Source organism: Pelodiscus sinensis, chromosome 9 (assembly GCF_049634645.1).
Source record: "Pelodiscus sinensis isolate JC-2024 chromosome 9, ASM4963464v1, whole genome shotgun sequence".
Taxonomy (NCBI): Eukaryota; Metazoa; Chordata; order Testudines; family Trionychidae; genus Pelodiscus; species Pelodiscus sinensis.
In genome coordinates, this window is record NC_134719.1 from 43,383,037 (window position 1) to 43,399,764 (window position 16,728).

At 41.3% G+C, this 16,728-nt stretch overlaps 1 protein-coding gene and 1 long non-coding RNA gene across 6 annotated transcripts in view; one reads left to right on the top strand and one right to left on the bottom strand.

The window, feature by feature from the left end:
• Nucleotides 1–16,728, bottom strand: part of VAV3 (vav guanine nucleotide exchange factor 3) — a 254,125-nt gene that overhangs the window by 115,659 nt on the left and 121,738 nt on the right. For all 4 annotated transcript variants that reach the window (XR_012905973.1, XM_075936644.1, XM_006119791.4 and 1 more), the window contains 7 exons: nt 15,636–15,735; nt 12,424–12,519; nt 9,900–9,968; nt 7,622–7,708; nt 7,101–7,186; nt 6,557–6,689; nt 6,093–6,202 (listed from right to left, as the gene is read on the bottom strand). Coding sequence is in view for 3 of the 4 variants with exons in the window: in XM_075936644.1 (XP_075792759.1) it covers nt 6,093–6,202; nt 6,557–6,689; nt 7,101–7,186; nt 7,622–7,708; nt 9,900–9,968; nt 12,424–12,519; nt 15,636–15,735 (681 nt within the window). In the remaining variant the exon portion in view is untranslated. The remainder of the gene's footprint in view (nt 1–6,092; nt 6,203–6,556; nt 6,690–7,100; nt 7,187–7,621; nt 7,709–9,899; nt 9,969–12,423; nt 12,520–15,635; nt 15,736–16,728) is intronic.
• The window catches only part of LOC102458603 (uncharacterized), a 93,573-nt gene that overhangs the window by 73,215 nt on the left and 3,630 nt on the right, over nt 1–16,728 (top strand). The window lies entirely within an intron of this gene.

A 16,728-nucleotide genomic window follows, 5' to 3' on the forward strand; every position in this document is an offset into this window, starting at 1 on the left:
GCTGTTGAAACTGATCAGCGGCTGATTCCAGGAAGCCCAGGGCAGAGCAACTCTGCCTCGGGCTTCCTGTAGTCAGCCACTGGTCAGTTTCAGCAGCGGCTGAATCTGGACGCCAGTTCCGACTTACATACAGATTCAACTTAAGAACAAACCTACAGTCCCCCTATCTTGTACGTAACCCGGGGACTGCCTGTACTTACATTTTATATCATTAACTTGAGGAGCATGAGTGTAAGATTCTGGCTGAACTGCAGTATCAACAGTTCTCAGGGGAGATGACAGCCCTGCCAGGCCCCTGGGCAAGGGGGGCAGAGGATTGACTCCTCTCCCAGAAGGGGCGGTAGCCTCGGGCAGAAGGGGCGGGGCTGAGGGCAACAAGCCATCAGTGCTGCCAGACTGCACTCCCTACCCAATGCTGCCTGGGTGTGTGCAGAACCCCACCTCTCCAGGTACCCTAAGAGCTACCTAGAGCACATTGCACAGCACTCTGGTGGCAATTTAAAGGGCTCTGAGCGCCGCTGCTACTGTACGAGCAGCAGTGGCAGCCAGAGCCCCGTCCCCAGGGGAATTTGCCCCTTTACCTCCCACCCCATCTGTGGGCCTGAGAGTTCCTTAGATATATAATGCCTTGTCATCTACATTATTAGGCATGCTGAAAATTATATATAACCTGCCACTTCCTGAATACTAAACACTTTCTGTAGCACTTTTTAAAACAACAGCACACATTACACTACAAAGCTAAAATCTAATCTAAAATGATCAATACTGCTCCAAAAACAAAACACCAACTGACCACACAACAACTACTTTTAAGAAGTACAATTCTGTTGAAACAACATTCAGTTTTGTTCTCCACCTATGCATGCATCATTCTCATTAATATCAATGCGGACATATAAAGAAAACACTAATCTCTTCAAAAATGGAAAAACACATCAAATTGTTCTTTGTCAGTTACATTTATTCACATGGAACTCTTTTGCAAACCCACCACGTGTGTTAGTACAGATTGAACCATTCTAGTCTAGCATGTTGGGACCTGACCAGTTCCGAACCAGAGAATTTTCCAGACCATGGGAGGTTAGTATTGTCTAACAGCTTAGACAACACTTCCACTGCTTACTGGGCTGTTAGAGGACCTTCAGGGGTAAATTGGAGCTAAATAACAGCACTGAACGCTGAGAGCGAGGACTCGTGGCTATAAACAAACTTTATGGGACCACATGAAACTCAGCCACACCCATGAAAAGTGGACATCCCCTAATTAAAATCATTCTGGCCCATGGATATTTCTGGACAAGATCATTCTGGACTAGAAAGGTTCAACCTGTATATTAAAAGTTCCAGCTTTGGGAGGCAAATTATTTTTAGTGTGCTGCTCCAGTGCCCCAATTCTTTCTATTGCTGCCAAGAGGATCTAGCATCCTGAATTAACTGACAATTTTGAAAGGTTGTAAACAACATATTAGATTCAAGGCCAGTTGAGCCAGCCTCAATTTTGCAGATTAGTGTGAATAGGTCAACAGCAGTAAATTTAGTGCTATGGTACTGAAGTTTCTCATGTAATTGAAGAAATACAGCATATGTATTACCTGTCTTTATTAAAAAATACTTTATTAAAAATGCCAATGTTCTTATTGGTAATAAAAGTTGAGATGCATACATTTAGTGATTTTTCTAAACAATACAGTATAGTAGCATCTGAACAACAGCAAACACAGATACAGTGACAGGAGAATCGTCATATAAATTGAAACACTTAAGAATATCTGAATATATTTTATATTTTCTTGCAGCTATACCTACTTCTCTCAAGCTTCCTCCACTATAAATGACCTGCAATACTACCATAGATCAGGCCTAGTATTTGGCATAGCCCAGGGATGGGCAATAATTTTTGAAATGGGAGCCACTTCACACATTTCTGAAGTGGCTACAGGCAGCCTCAGAAGTGGCAGGGCCTCGGATGGAAGAGGTGGGGCCAGGAGACTTCCCATGCTTCCCTGCCCACAGACCTTGATTGGCCTGGGGGTGGAAGGATCGCATGAACTTTTTGCCCTGCCCCCCAGCACCTGAAGAAAACCACCAGCTCCCCCTCATCCTCAATTGGCACACGGAGGCTCTTACCCACCCCTGAGGTAAGGAATGGAGGTGCAGGAGGGCCTGTGAGGGAGTTTGAGTGAAGGAGGCAGTTGTGACCTGGGGCACAGGACCAAACTCTGATTTCAGCTACACCATTACAGATCAGGAGCGATCCTATAGATACTTCAGTATACTTAGGGCTTGTCATCTAGAAAGTTAAAAAATGTGCTCATTCTAATATACGTTATTGGGAAGCAAAATAAGCTATACTGATAGAAGGGGCCTCTGTACTATTACCTCTGCCTCCAAACTAAGGTTCATACCAGTATAACAATTTCTTTTTTTTTTTTTTTTTTTTTTTTTAAAGCACACCTTGAATGGACAGTTAGATCAGCCAAACTTTTTTAGACTGGACTCTAGTCTTGATTTAAACAGATGTAAATAAAATCTGAATTTGCTCATAAATCAGTTCTCATAGTAACATCTGTGCAATACAATCTTCATTCCAGAGGCTTTGCAGATGGCAGTGGATTGGCACAAATATAATAGAGGAGACCATAGTAAAATGCTGTTTCTAATACACAGGAAAGAATCCAGCTCACTCCTTTTCAGTTGTCTTGATTTTGCAGTCCTAACAGAAGTGCTAAATATGTAGTTAAACTGTTTTACCTGTGAAGTCAGTAACAACAGTACTGAATGTGCCGAAAATTTTTTGTCATGTTACTATAATAATTTTTCAGAGGAAAATTATGCTTTAATAGACTCTCTATGGAGTAGGAAATACTACTGAAAAAAACAGACCTGAACAATATGGAAAAACAGTGGTTTTAGTTTATTCCCAAAGGCATATTTCATGCTTCAGCATTTATAATCTCACTAGAAGATTCACCCAGTGTTGTTTGGATCCTTAATTAATTTTTGTTTTTTGGAAAACAAAATGAAAATGTCCATGCTTCATTTAAATCATTGCTCTGGGTTGAGTGTGAGGGGTTCAGTATGCAGTCTACACTGGGGAGAGAGGATGATCCCAACCCACTCTCACCACAGCAGCTAGGGGCCAGGTGAGAAGTGCCTCTTCAAGGCCAATGCACCTCCAGCAAGCATAGCTAGAGGAGGGGTGCATATCCCCGCACTGAGGGACAGACAGAAACAGACACCCACACTCTCTGGAATATATAGTAGATAGCTGTCCCTTTCTCCACTCCTGCCCCCTGCTGGCCCAATGGTTGTATAGCTGTCCTGGTGCCCATCTCTGGCCCCTTGCTGCCTACCTATGGTCATTCTACACTATAATTATTCCTCTTACCAGACCTCTCCCTTTCCATTTTATGAGAAATAACTGAATTTCAAGCACATCCCATTGTCCTTCCACAACCAAACCCTTACCTTGCTTCACATTATAATAAGTGGAAGCTGCATACCAAATTTGTTGTTCCTAGCTCTTACTGTTTAGGAGCTATTCTTGAACAGATAAGCAGACACACATTTCTAAAACACATAGTTAGATTAGCACACTAATGCTAAGGTAAGTCATGGGAGTGGGAAGTCAGGGATCCTACCAAGCTGAGTGACACTTTTGGGAGATATTCCATAAAGCCAAAGCCCACAAATGAAAATGCATTAAAAAAATGTTTCAAAATGTATAAAATTCTATACGTTTTTTTAAAAATCTGATTTTGTAGTTATAAAAATAAGGGAGCAATAACACTGTCTAGAGCAAAGAAAGTTACAATTCAGTTCTGCTAATACAAATCAGCCCTGACCTGGAGCAACCCTGCTATTCCAGCCCTGTGCTGCTCTAGATTACAACTGCCAATCACGTGGATCAATGTGAAATTGTGGGGTGTTTATGAGGTGGACAAATATCCATGAAGGGCAAGGCTGAGACCACCAAATCTCATTTTTTACTGGTGACCTAAGCTGAAAGGAATCCCAGGTGAAAGGCTACTGTATTAACCCAGGTTCTGATCATTTATGATAATCAAGAACAATAGATTGCCTTTCCCAAAGCACTGTTATGAGTAGTGCTGCACCTCAGCTGACCTACTTTTTTATAACTATGTGCAATAGCATTAGCTCATCACACAGAGAGAGAGAGTGAAACAGCACAATTTAAGGATATGAAAGCCACCAAAACTTCCATGCAAACAATGATCAGAATTAAAGAAGTTCATGCACAGCATCAAATACACTTACATGTCAAGTGGATTCATTGTGATTTTAGTTGAATCACAATATGGGGGTTCTGGAGATCAGGTTTAACATGGCTGCAAAGAAATCTGGGAAGGGGTAAGAGAGGAACAAAGAGCAGAGACTGGGAATATAGGCTTGGGGTTGGGACAGCAGGGATGGTCACAGAGAAATGTGGCATGGAGCAATGTTTTCCCTCTATCAGCAAGGTGTCCCTGAGGTAGGCAAGAAGAAGCATAGGTGGATTTAGAGGACACTGGCTAGAGTAGGATAAACAGGTTGCAGGAAATCCCAAGAGAACAGGACAAGGCACAAAAAACACATAGATGGGGAGCGGGGGGAGAGGTCATGAAAAAGGTATGCAGGAAACCAGGAAAGATTCTGGGACAAGGCTCTACCTGGGGTTTGGAGAACCTGTTCTATTACTCTAATTTTATTAGCTGGCTGGCCGAGTAGATCATTATTTGTATAACTGTGGTAGGGTGGACATTATTTTCAGTTGTAAGTCAAATTAATTAAGATGTGGGGAGCTTTTATGGCAGGAGTTGTTTTATTGCTATCTAAATATAAGGAAATATCAGCAATGACAGCATAGGAGGCATATGCAGGGAACCAGGGAGACATGGATGTAGACAGTGAAAGAAGAAGTAATTAGTTTTCAATTTATTGTATTTTTCCAATTAAAAGCCTCTCCACTCCCACCTATCACACCCAGGGTTAACTCCCATTAGCACGATACACCTCCTAAGGATTTGATATCAGCAAAAAGGGAAACAATATTTGGTGGACCTCAGAACCCATGGCAGAGCAATGCTCTCTTCCTGCAAATCTTCCATGCTACCTGCGATTTAAACTCTTAGTTTCATTAAAAAGAAAAAATGAAAAAACAAAAACAAAAATGTAATTAACAGGCGTTAAGGTGGTAAGTGTAATTGAATGGAGTGCATCTACCAACATCCCTTTCAGGCAAAAAAAAAAAAAAATCAATGCCCAAACCAAAAATTCATATAAGTGATACACTGCTTTTGTTAATTTCATCACTATCTTAGATGCAAATATTCCTTTGCTCCCCTTTTTTTAAAAAAAATGCACTGCCTCTCTTTTTTCCTCCTGATTTCTTTGTTCCTCTTTTAAATTTAATCAGAATACTTTCAGTATCAATAACCATGTTTGTTTTTCCAACAGTATCAGAAATAAAGCCGAAAGTACATAACTATAATGTAATCTGCAGTGTCTTATTGGGACATATTACTTTTTGAAACGTCTAACACATTCATGCTACTTTTAAACTTAGAAACACACACACACACACACACACACAGTGGGGGGGGGGGAGGAGTTAAGCCCTGAAAATCCAAGTCAATAAACCAAGCAACCTGATCCAAATGCTACATAATAAATTAGTTTAAAGCCACTAGGAAAAAAGCCAACATCCCCATATCTCTTAAAATGTATTTCAATGTTCCAAGAGATAAAGATGGAAAAATCAGTCATTATTATGTTAAATATTTATTGCTTAAAACAATAAATATTTTCCCTAGGTGTTTCAGACTGTATTACTAAAACAGTCTTAGTAGTTATGCTGGAAAGCAACACACAGCTAACAGTGCCCTCTCTCTTTCCCTAGAAGTTTTTCAGGGAAAGACTCTTATTTTACATTGTAGATGTCAACTATGAATTGTTTTTTCAAAAATTCAAATAAAATAATCTTCTAGAATCTGCAGACTTGTTACCATTTAAAATGTATATTAAAGCACTGTTTAAAATATTCCTAGGTACTGGTTAAGAAAATGATTTTATAGAAAATATACACTTACAGTGCCATTTCAAACTGCTCAAGCCACTTTTTCTTCAAATCTTTAGTTTTGCAATAAAATTCCAACCCATTTTGTCCTTGTATGTGGATGAGGTAGAAGCCATAAGACCACTGTGCAAACGATATGGTAATTCACTAGTTAACAAATGTAATATTCAGGAAGAAAGAAGACAATATTTTTATATTCATCCTATAACACTAACCCCAAGAGGTTGGAAAAACAGAGCTTATACTATTTTGCACCTCTGTTCAGTTTAATAATGGCTCATAGTTTTTCATTACATCAAAAATTAACATAGTTGAAACCCTTTAATAGTCATCTACTTTAAACCACAATGTTCAGTGCGTTTCTGTTACTATATGGCTTTGAAATAAATTATTACACAAATTGCTGGAGTGTGCTTGCAGAAAATTTTATATAGTCAAGATCTACAGATTTCAAATCTTTAATATAGTGGCATATACCTTTTTATTTTCTTTATCTGTGGTGGGATTATTTGTGATTCTGTATTTCTGAAGATCTATTATTTCCTTCATTTCATAATTATCACCTCGCCGTTTGCACACAATTACTGCTAGATCAAATAAGAAGATATGCCTATGAAAACATAATATAAAAGGGTTAAAAAAACTTCATCAGTATGCCAGTATACTAATGCTTTTAAAAATAATATACTATCATATAAAACATTGCGTGGAGCACTTATGATTTTGAAAGTTAGCAATTGAATTACTGCGTAACAAAACATAAGCCACTTAAAATACTTTTACAAGAGGTGCACAGGGATTTTGATGTTAATGTAATGGCTGACTTCCCATGAACCACTTTGAAATTTACTTCCTTTACATTAATGTCAATAGGTACTATGCATGTACAATGAAAGTAGGAAGTACGCACAAGAATTCCTGAACTAACACCATATTTGAACAGGCTATGCTATGCTGTATTTTACCAGGATTTGTTGAATACAAATTCTGCCTTTAACAACCCAAGTATCTATGTTCTCACCTGTCTTGTCTTGCACGTTTGTCTAATGTAGTCATCTTTATTTCACCATCACCTTGTGGTCTTCCATACGTTAAGAGAGAATGGTTCTAAAAACAAAAACATATCTATATTTAACATATATATGCCAGCAGAAGAATTAAGATAACGTGGCATTCAAGTGTCAGTATGGTCAACAAAGCCAGATTCTACAAGAGTGAAAGGAAACTTACCACCTTTTGGTCCTACTAAGAACGATAAGACATAAATAAACCCCTTTTATTCTCTAGAGTGTCACTCACCAAGAGATTTTGGGCACTGTGCAACAAAACTGATTTACCCGAGTGCATCTAAGAAAATGGAGAGGAAGTTACTGTGTACAGATTTCATTCCAGGCCAGCCAAAAGAACACCACATACACATATCTGAATTTTACCCATGCTTCTAGTATAATACAAGATGGTAAGAAGCAGCAGATATCAGTAAAGTAGAACAATGGTGAAAAGCAGAGATAAACAAGGATATAAATAGAGCCTATTACATACCACATTCTCTATAGATAACTGAAACTGTTTAATTTCACGGAGGGTTTCATTATCTCTCTTCACTTCATTTACATATTGAGCCAAGTCCTGAAGGACAGAAAAAAAGAAGGGGGAATATTTCTGTGAGAAAAATGTCAATGCATTTTTATGTAACTGTATTTATCATCCTTATTTTGCCTAAAATTACACAATAAGACTGTTTTAAAAGTTATTTTAAGTGTTCAGAATGTGCTGATATACCTACCTAAGTATGCAAGTTAAAAAAACAGTTCTAGAACAGCTGGACAGAAAACAGTGTTCTCATCTGTAACATTTTTGTAAATTCTAAACATTTTCACATTCTGCACTGAGAGGAAACCTAGAACTTTGGAATTTTTTTGAAGAAAAAAAAAAAAGACTCCCAAAAAAGCCAACAGTCCAGTGGTGAGAGAAAGCAGGCAGGATATCAAAGAGTCAAGTTCAAGGCCCTGCTTCAGTAGATATTTAATTATTTAAACGAAGTGGAAGAGTTCTAATAGGAGAGACTGAGCGTGACCCACCCCAAATCAGCTAGAAACAAAGAAGCACTGCTATCAGCTGGGCTAAAAAAATTAACAGGCAAATAAGATCATTGCCACCTACAAGAACCAGTATTTAAGTTAAAGGTAGTTTGCTCCAGCCTGGTGGAATTTCTCTTTCAGTCAGGATACGTCTACACTGCACAGCTATTTCAGGATAACAGAGGTATCCCAAAATAGCTACCCCACGTCTTCACAAGCCGCCCATTATTTAAAAATATTTTTTGAAATAACGGGCATGCTATGTCAGCATCCTGGTAACCCTCATTCCACTAGGGTTAAGGGATGTCTCGAAATAGCATATTATTTCAAAATTTGGCACTGTGTAGATACACCAAATTTCAAAATAAGCTCATTCAAAATAGATTCAAAACCAGATACGCAATTTGCGTAGCACAATTTATGCATCTCATTTCAAGTTTAGGGTGCTGTGTAGACGCACCCTCAGGGAATAGGATATGTCCTTCAGTCTTGACATTTGCACATAATTGCAGAGATCTGATGACAACCAGACCTGGGTAAAAAAATTTAACCCAGTTGAGGTTCTAATTGCTCATATGTGCAGTAATATGGGCTAGATTTAACAGGGTGCCCAAATATCTACAACTTCAAGACCCAGGCATACAGTGAGAAGGCAGCAATGCAAATATAGCAAAAAAGAAGGTATATTATAGCAGACCAACAGCCATATTAATTCTCAGTTCCCATGCATAATAATGGGTCTAGCTGACACTGGAAAATTAGTCTCTTACAACTATAATGTTGGAATGTGGGAAATGTTAAGGTACATTTTGATCCTAAGACATGGACCAGAATATCTTCTGTATTTGTGCATTAAATGTGCTAGTAAATTAGCTGCTTATCTTTTTCTATTAAACAGAAGGTGTTTATCCTTATTTGTATAGCCTCAACAGTCTATAATCTGTAATATCAAAGAGCAAAAAATAATAGAAAATATCAGCTAAATGGAACAATCATCCAATATATTAACCAAGAGAAGGATAGCGAGGGAAAAGAGAACCAGAACCATAATTGAACTTAATGCACAGCATCAGAAGAAAAGGAAACCGACAGAGTACAGCTATTTGCAGAGGGAATTGTAGACTGCAGAAAGATGAAGCACCAAACATGCAATGAGATACTGCTACTTTAAAGCATTTGCTTGTGCCATTTGCAATAGCATATGCAGTAACGGTCACTAGGAGAGATATTAATGCTTTCTAAGCCATGGCAAGAAAGGTATTACTTGGATATAAGTTGTGAAGAAAGAGAATTGCGTTTATCTCGCTAAGAAACCATTATCCAAAATCTGAGGTGACCTGCAGCAATGAAATTTTTACTACATTTTGTAAAATGCCAGTAAAAGTGGGAATGGCACATTTTTTTCCCAAACGGTTAGGAGGATGGAAACTATGGGACAGAATGTTAAAGTTGGAATGTTAAAAGTAAATAGAAACCAGTCATCTCTACTTCATATCATTTAAAACCTACTGAATCAGTTACCAAAAGCCTTTAGCAATATATTTGATTTAGCCTACTTACAGGAAGGTTTGTGGCTAGTTAACAAATATTTGCTGGATCTATCATGAATTGCAAGACCTCCTTCAGCAGAAAATATATTATGAACTTCACCACTGCATTCCAGTGTGTGCTGAAAAATGCCCCCAACCATTTTAACAGGTAGTGAGGATGTAAACATCTATCTACCGTGTCACACTTACCTTCATTGCATCGAGTGCCAGCTTCAGGTTTTCCTTCTCAGCTGGGTCAGTAGTGTGCTTCACCAATTCCTATTTGGCAAAATGCAGGAATATTTCTTAAGACAACTGCTCACTCAGCCAGTTACCAATCAGTTTACATATTTATCACTGAAATAAAATGATTACTGCACAGTGGTTACTCTTAAAATTTGTGACTTTTGCCTTAAATGGATAACAGCCCTATAATTTACTTTTTTCTCTATTATATCTACTATAAATTTGAGAGAGTGAGTTTGTCCGTGAGCAAGCGAGAGAATCCGTCTGTTTGTTCGTCTGTTTGTTCAAGAACTCCTCCTAAACGGTAAGAGCTAGGATCAACCAATTTTGTATGCAGCTTCCTCTTATCCCAACTTAAAGCAAGGTCAGAGTTTGGAGAAGCTCCTTACCCCCAACACATACAGGAGAGCATAAAACCATACTGAAAAGAGATAGAATGACTAGGCAGATGAAAGAGGCTGACTAGGCACGTGACCCTTCACCTCCTTCCCCTGATCTGGTAATGTCCCAGCCCTCAGATTCCCACTCCCCTCAGACACCCTGGGGCATCACATCCCATCCCCACCCCCATTTGTACGGGAACATTGATGACAGTTCCCCTTCATCAAGGAGTGAAGGCGAAGTGCACCCTTTACTCCATTCCTCAGTCTAGCTGGGGAGCACAAGGGGCAGACAAACCAGGACTTGCCCCAGCCAGGAGAAATGCACGTTTTTCCCAGCTGTGTCCACTGGAGCTGCAGCAGCCTTGGAGAGGTGCTTCTCACCTGGCCCCAAGCTGCTGCAGTGAGAAAGGGCTGGGGTAGTCCTCTCTCCCTGGGGAAGCCTGCATACTGAACCCGCATCTCCAGCCCCACCCAAGAACAATGATTGAAATGAAATAAAATAAAATAAAAAATAATTAAGGATCCGAGCAAAACCAGGTAAATCTTCTAGTTCCCTATATTTATAATGGTGCACAAATTAGGAATTACCACAAATAGCTAACTGGTAAGTATTATGTGTGAGCACTGTCCTTCCTAAATATTAGTAATATTTGACAATAAACAGTCAGTAAAAGTTAATTCTATGTTTGTAACAATTAAGCTTAGCAGTCAGATCCTGACTATGTGTATGCTGAAAGCCCAGGCAAACCAATATTAGATAATTTTCATGTTACCAACAGTAACATGACTAGTCAAAACTTCAAAATGTGAGTTTGTTTGCAAAGAGGAAGTAGGAATAGATGCTGAAAAAATCTTCTGCTAAAATATGTGACTTAGCTAAATATTCTTGAAATATCTGCATATACTGTCAAGATATGTAATCCAAAATCAGGTTTATAAAATTGTATAGAAATGTAGCTCATCTTCTACTTAAGAGTAGTGACAATGCCATTATGCTATTTGATATACAAAAAGATGCATATAGCCATCTAAAATCTAGAAAAATTAACAGGTTAGTTAAAAGTAAAAGAAAAAAGAGAGACACCCCCAAGTTATGTTTTTCTGACTGCATTTTAAGAAGAGGACCATATGTTGCATCCAAAAATAGTATCTTGCTAAAATTCTATAAATTGGTGGAAATAGGTGCAGTTTTTCTAGCAATTTTGTGGATATTTTGCTCCTGAAAGGACTGTAATATATTTTGACACCCCATTACATAACTGATTGTGGTTTTATAATGCCTCCCATTTTAAAACACTATGAGTGACAATCTTTCATATCATTTTTTTCATAATATACAATTCATTATATTGCCTTGGTTCAAGTCTCAAATATTTTTTTTAAAAGTGGTCCTGTTTTGGTGGGTTTTTTTCCCCGATTTTCTGTTGATGACCTGCATTTATATAGATATATTTTAAGAAATGTAATGTGGTAGGTCTACACAAGCACTGCAGAGTCAAAATTATGCTTCATATACAAGTAGTAACTCTTTTTAAAATGACATTTAACAAGCATCAGCAGGGCTGACGATCTAATACAGTAATATATTTCTTTGCTGCTGAACTAATGAGTCTCCTGGAACAGCTATCAAATTATATTTATAAGACTCACCATCCTCATTATATAGGACTAACTGTGGAAGCCAAGAGCTTTGTGGGTTATAATAAGAAGCATTTCAAAATAAATATGGTTTTATTATAATTTACTATAGCAGGAAAGTATCTTATGGAATGCCAGAGTTTTGTTCAAGCTTAGTCTTTTGCGGGTAGTGGTCTACATTACAAAACCACCACTCTCATAGTCTGCCATAATTATCTTTTACAGAAGCTATTAAATGAAGAGGCTCATATACTAGGGAAGTGATTGTTCTTCTCAGATGTGCTTCAACTTGTGGAAAGACCACCACAGAGGAGCCTGAATTACACCGTATCTGACTTCCAGACAGATTAGTTGCAAGCCAAAGCCACATAACCATCAGTCCTCACTGAACCCTCATTAGAACAATCCCTGATGATAACCCATTTCAGCTTTTCTCTTAAACACTTTAAACTTCAAAAATAAAGTACCTGAAGCAGCAGATGATATTTTAGTACTCGTTGCATAGGAACCACTAGAAGATCCCGCAGAGTAAATTTCCCATTATTGGCCCTCTTGGAACATTCCTAGTTTTCAAAAATTAAAGATTCAACTGTGATTTTTGTAAACATTTTGTAATTTCAAACACACTCCTAATTTTTTTAAGTAAACATATAAGTTTGCTTGATCACCTAGATATTAGGAAAAAATTATCTCCATAGTCATGTGTGCTGGACCAAATCTATGGCTCAGAACACCCATGAATTTTGAGATATTCAAGATCTGGATCCAGAACCAGATCTCATTCTTCAAGTATTCAGATAGAAGGCGGAGAAGTGTGGTATCATATATATAGTAGCCCAGTGTCTGTGCGTCTGTAACGCTGACGTACACGACCATGCCTCCTGGCTGTGTACGTCAGCGCCCCACCCTCCTTCCCCTCGCTCCGTGGCGGTGCGGGCCGCACGGCCCCCCGGACACCTCCCCCCGCCAGCGCTGCTTCCCTCTCCCCTTCCTCCGCCCCCCCATCACCCCCTACAGACACACAGCCCCCAATTCCCCCCAGCTCTGCTTTCCACCCCCCTTCCAGCCAGCCCCGCCCCCTTCCCTCCCTGCGTGGTGCACTGTGGCGCGCTGCGCCACTCCCAGCTGAGCGGCACTCCTACCGTGCCCTGGCGGGGGAGCAAGCAGCAGCAAGCAGGCCTTTGGGGTCCGCGCTCCCCACACATGGGGAGCGCGGACCCCAAAGGGCCGCTTGCCGCTGCTTGCTCCCCCGCTGGGGCCCAGCTGAGCGCCGCTCAGGTGGGCCCAGCAGAAGCGGCGGTCAGCTGGGCCCAGGGTAGCAAGCAGCCCTTTGGGGTCCGCGCTTCCCATGCGTGGGGAGCGCAGACACCAAAGGGCTGCTTGCCACTGCTTGCTCCCCCGCTGGGGCCTGGCGAGAGCGTTGCTCAGCTGGGAGCGGCGCAGCGCGCCTCGGAGGGGGAGTGAGGGGAAGGGAGGCAGGGCTGGCCAGAAGGGGGGTGGGAAGCAGAGCTGGGGGGATCGGGGGCTTTGGCAGAGGATGGGGGGACCGGAGGAAGGGGGGAGGGAAGCAGCGCTGGCAAGGAAGGGGTGTCCAGGGGGCTGGCCGGCAGGGAGAGGGGGTGGGAAGCAGAGCTGGGGGCGGATCGGGGGCCATGGGGCTGGACGAGAGGAGGGGGGCAGGAACCAGACCTGTCAAGGGGTGGGGGTGCAGCCACTGGCCGCAGCTGGACCCCAAACGGCCGCTTGCTGCCGCTTGCTCCCCAGCCGCGGCCCAGCTGAGTGGCGCTGGCACTGTGCCGTTCAGCTGAGCCCCGGTGAGACAGGAAGGGGGACGGGGCGGTGATGTACATGGCCAGGGGGCGGGGCCGTGTACATCACCGCCTCCCCTTCTTCCTCTCGCCGTGGCACTGCCCCGCCTCTCCTCCCCCATGGCGGCCCAGCTGAGTGCGCAACACTCAAGGAGGGAGGAGAAGGGGGCAGGGCGGTGATGTACACGGCCAGGGGGCGGGGCAGTGTATGTCACCGTCCCCCTTCCACTCCCGCTGTGGCACTTAGCTGAGTGCTGCGCCCCTCAGCTGGGCCGCCGGGGGAGCCAGCAGCACAAGGGGCTGTTTGGGCTCCCCCGGCGTGGGAGGGGAAGGGAGCGCGGTGATGTACACGGCCCCAGCTCTGGCCCCGGCCGTGTACATCACCGTCCTGCCCCCCCTCCCTCACGGCAGCCCGGCTGACCAGGAAGCACTCAGCCAACTGCCACGGCGGGAGGGAAGGGGAAGGGGAAGGGGAAGGTGAAGGGGGGCAGGGAGAGACGGAGGGGAGAGAGAGGCAGGAGGAGGAGGAGAAGAGAAAGGGAGAGTGAGAGGCAGGAGGGGGAGAAGAGAAAGAAAGAGACAGAGAGAGAGGCAGGAGGTGGAGGAGAGCTGAGGGGGAGGGAGGCAGTAGGAAGAGAGAGAGAGAGAGAGAGAGAGAGAGAGAACGAGAGAGAGAGCACTCAGGAGAGAAGACCTGAAAATCCCGTCTTATGACAGGCTAATTGGCTAGTAAATGCTATAATCAGAGATATCACACAGAGTTTTGTTGATGTGAAGCTGTGCATGTCTACAAGAGCAACAGCGAGAGTAGTTAGAATCACTGAGGTAGTGCCGAAAAGGTAGTTCAAGGGTAACACTGCAGCCAAATAGCAGACTCTTTGGCTACGTCTAGACTGGCATGATTTTCCACAAATGCTTTTAACGGAAAAGTTTTCCATTAAAAGCATTTGCGAAAAAGAGCGTCTAGATTGGCACGGACAATTTTCCGCAAAAGCACTTTTTGCGGAAAAGCGTCCGTGCCAATCTAGACGCGCTTTTCTGCAAAAAAGCCCCGATCGCCATTTTCGCGATTGGGGTTTTTTTGCGCAAAACTTTTGCCCGAACAGGAGCAGCATAGTATTTCCACAAGAAGCACTGATTTCAGACAGTAGGAAGTCAGTGTTCTTGCGGAAATTAAAGCAGCCAGTGTAGACAGCTGGCAAGTTTTTTTTGCAATTGCTTTTGCGGAAAAACTTGCCAGTCTAGACACAGCCTTTGTCTTATCAGTTGAAGGCATAAACAGCACAGCAGGCATGACAACGGTATGACTTGAAGGTGACTAGTAAATCTAAAAACTAGAAAGCCTATTTATCACAGATGGGATCATCTAACTCCCATCCTTCATGCTCACTTCCTCACCTAAGCTGATGAGCTGTACGCTGTGTCCTGTAAAGGACTAATTACCCTCCAGCCCAAAGAGGATATGAAGCACCGTGTCTCTTATGGCTCCCCTCGGGTGGTGTGTTTCACACATGATCCCTTGTTCAGAGATGTGCCTATAGACAGTGTTTAGACTTTAAACATTATTCTAACTATAAGCATATTTTACTCTCAGCTACCTTCACTCTCACCTAACACACCATGAGAAAAATGTTTTATTGACAAAAATACTTCTTGAGTGAAATTCTGACCCAATTGAAGTCAATGGCAAGACTTCTTCTGACTTCAGTGGTGCCAGGACTTGATCTCTTCTTTCTCTACGTGACAAGACTATTTGATCAGTTACTCCAATTAACAAGTCGGGGGGAGGAGAAACTAGTAGATCCACATGTAAGAATGGGCAGTTAGGAGAGCAGCAAAATATTTTTCTACATAAAAATAAATATTAATACCTCTAACTTCAATTTAACATCTTCTTTTGTCTTAGAGATGTTGTCTAAGCAGGTGATGGCTGTCTCCACTTGACTACAGTACTGTCCATAAATAACCATTCTAAAACAAAGCAAGAGAAAAAACAAACAGGGGGTTAAAAAATAAACAGTCTTGGTTCACGCTTCACAAACATATACATAGATCATATTCTTTCTTTCAGTGGATGCTGTATCTACATATCCAAACACAATAACTTGGCCCTTGATGTGTATTAAAAAGCCTCCTCCAAAATATAATCAATTCTGTGCATTTTTCAATCAAGTGCATATTTCAAAAATACTAAGGGCCATAAGCAGAGTGCTATAAAATCATTTCAATTCACTGTAATACTGACACAATAAAGCACTTCTTTCATGCTTGCAAGGTAATGTAACTGCTGCTTTACAGCATCAGAGTCATTAGTATTTACAATGTTAAGAGATAGATTTCAAAGGATGTAATGAATAAATTCTGTTATATAGGATTAGCATAGGATTAATTATTTCTGCTCTTTTTATGACAACAGTGGGTTTTGTAAACTGATTTAATGGTTTTTATTGAGTTTACATTCCGTGACACTTTTGGTCAAAATAATAGTTAACAAGTAAATGCAAGAAATTCTCAACAGCAGTCAAAGATCAGCATGGTCCCCTCTGGCTGATTTTTGTAAAATTTTAGTAGAAAGAATCCAGGTTTGTACCAGGAACATCTTACTCCCTTCAATAATGATTCATTCCACTCTTCTCAAACTGCTCTAAGGGTATATCTAGACTACATTGTTTTTTTGAAAAAACTGCCCTTTTTTTGAAAAAACTTCACCTGTGTTGTGTTTTTGAAATTAAATTGAAAGAACGCAGAGGGTTTTTTGACATTGGTAAACCTCAAATTACGAGGAAGAACACCTTTTTGGAAAGAACTCTTTCAACAAAAGGCATGTGGACACAGAACAGGGACATTTTTCGAAAGAAGAGGCAGTCAAAGAAAGCACAGGTGCCCTGGTCCATTCTGCGAATAGCAATCAGGGCTTTCTTTCAAGAGAGCATCCATGCAGTCTGGATGCTTTCTTTCAAAATA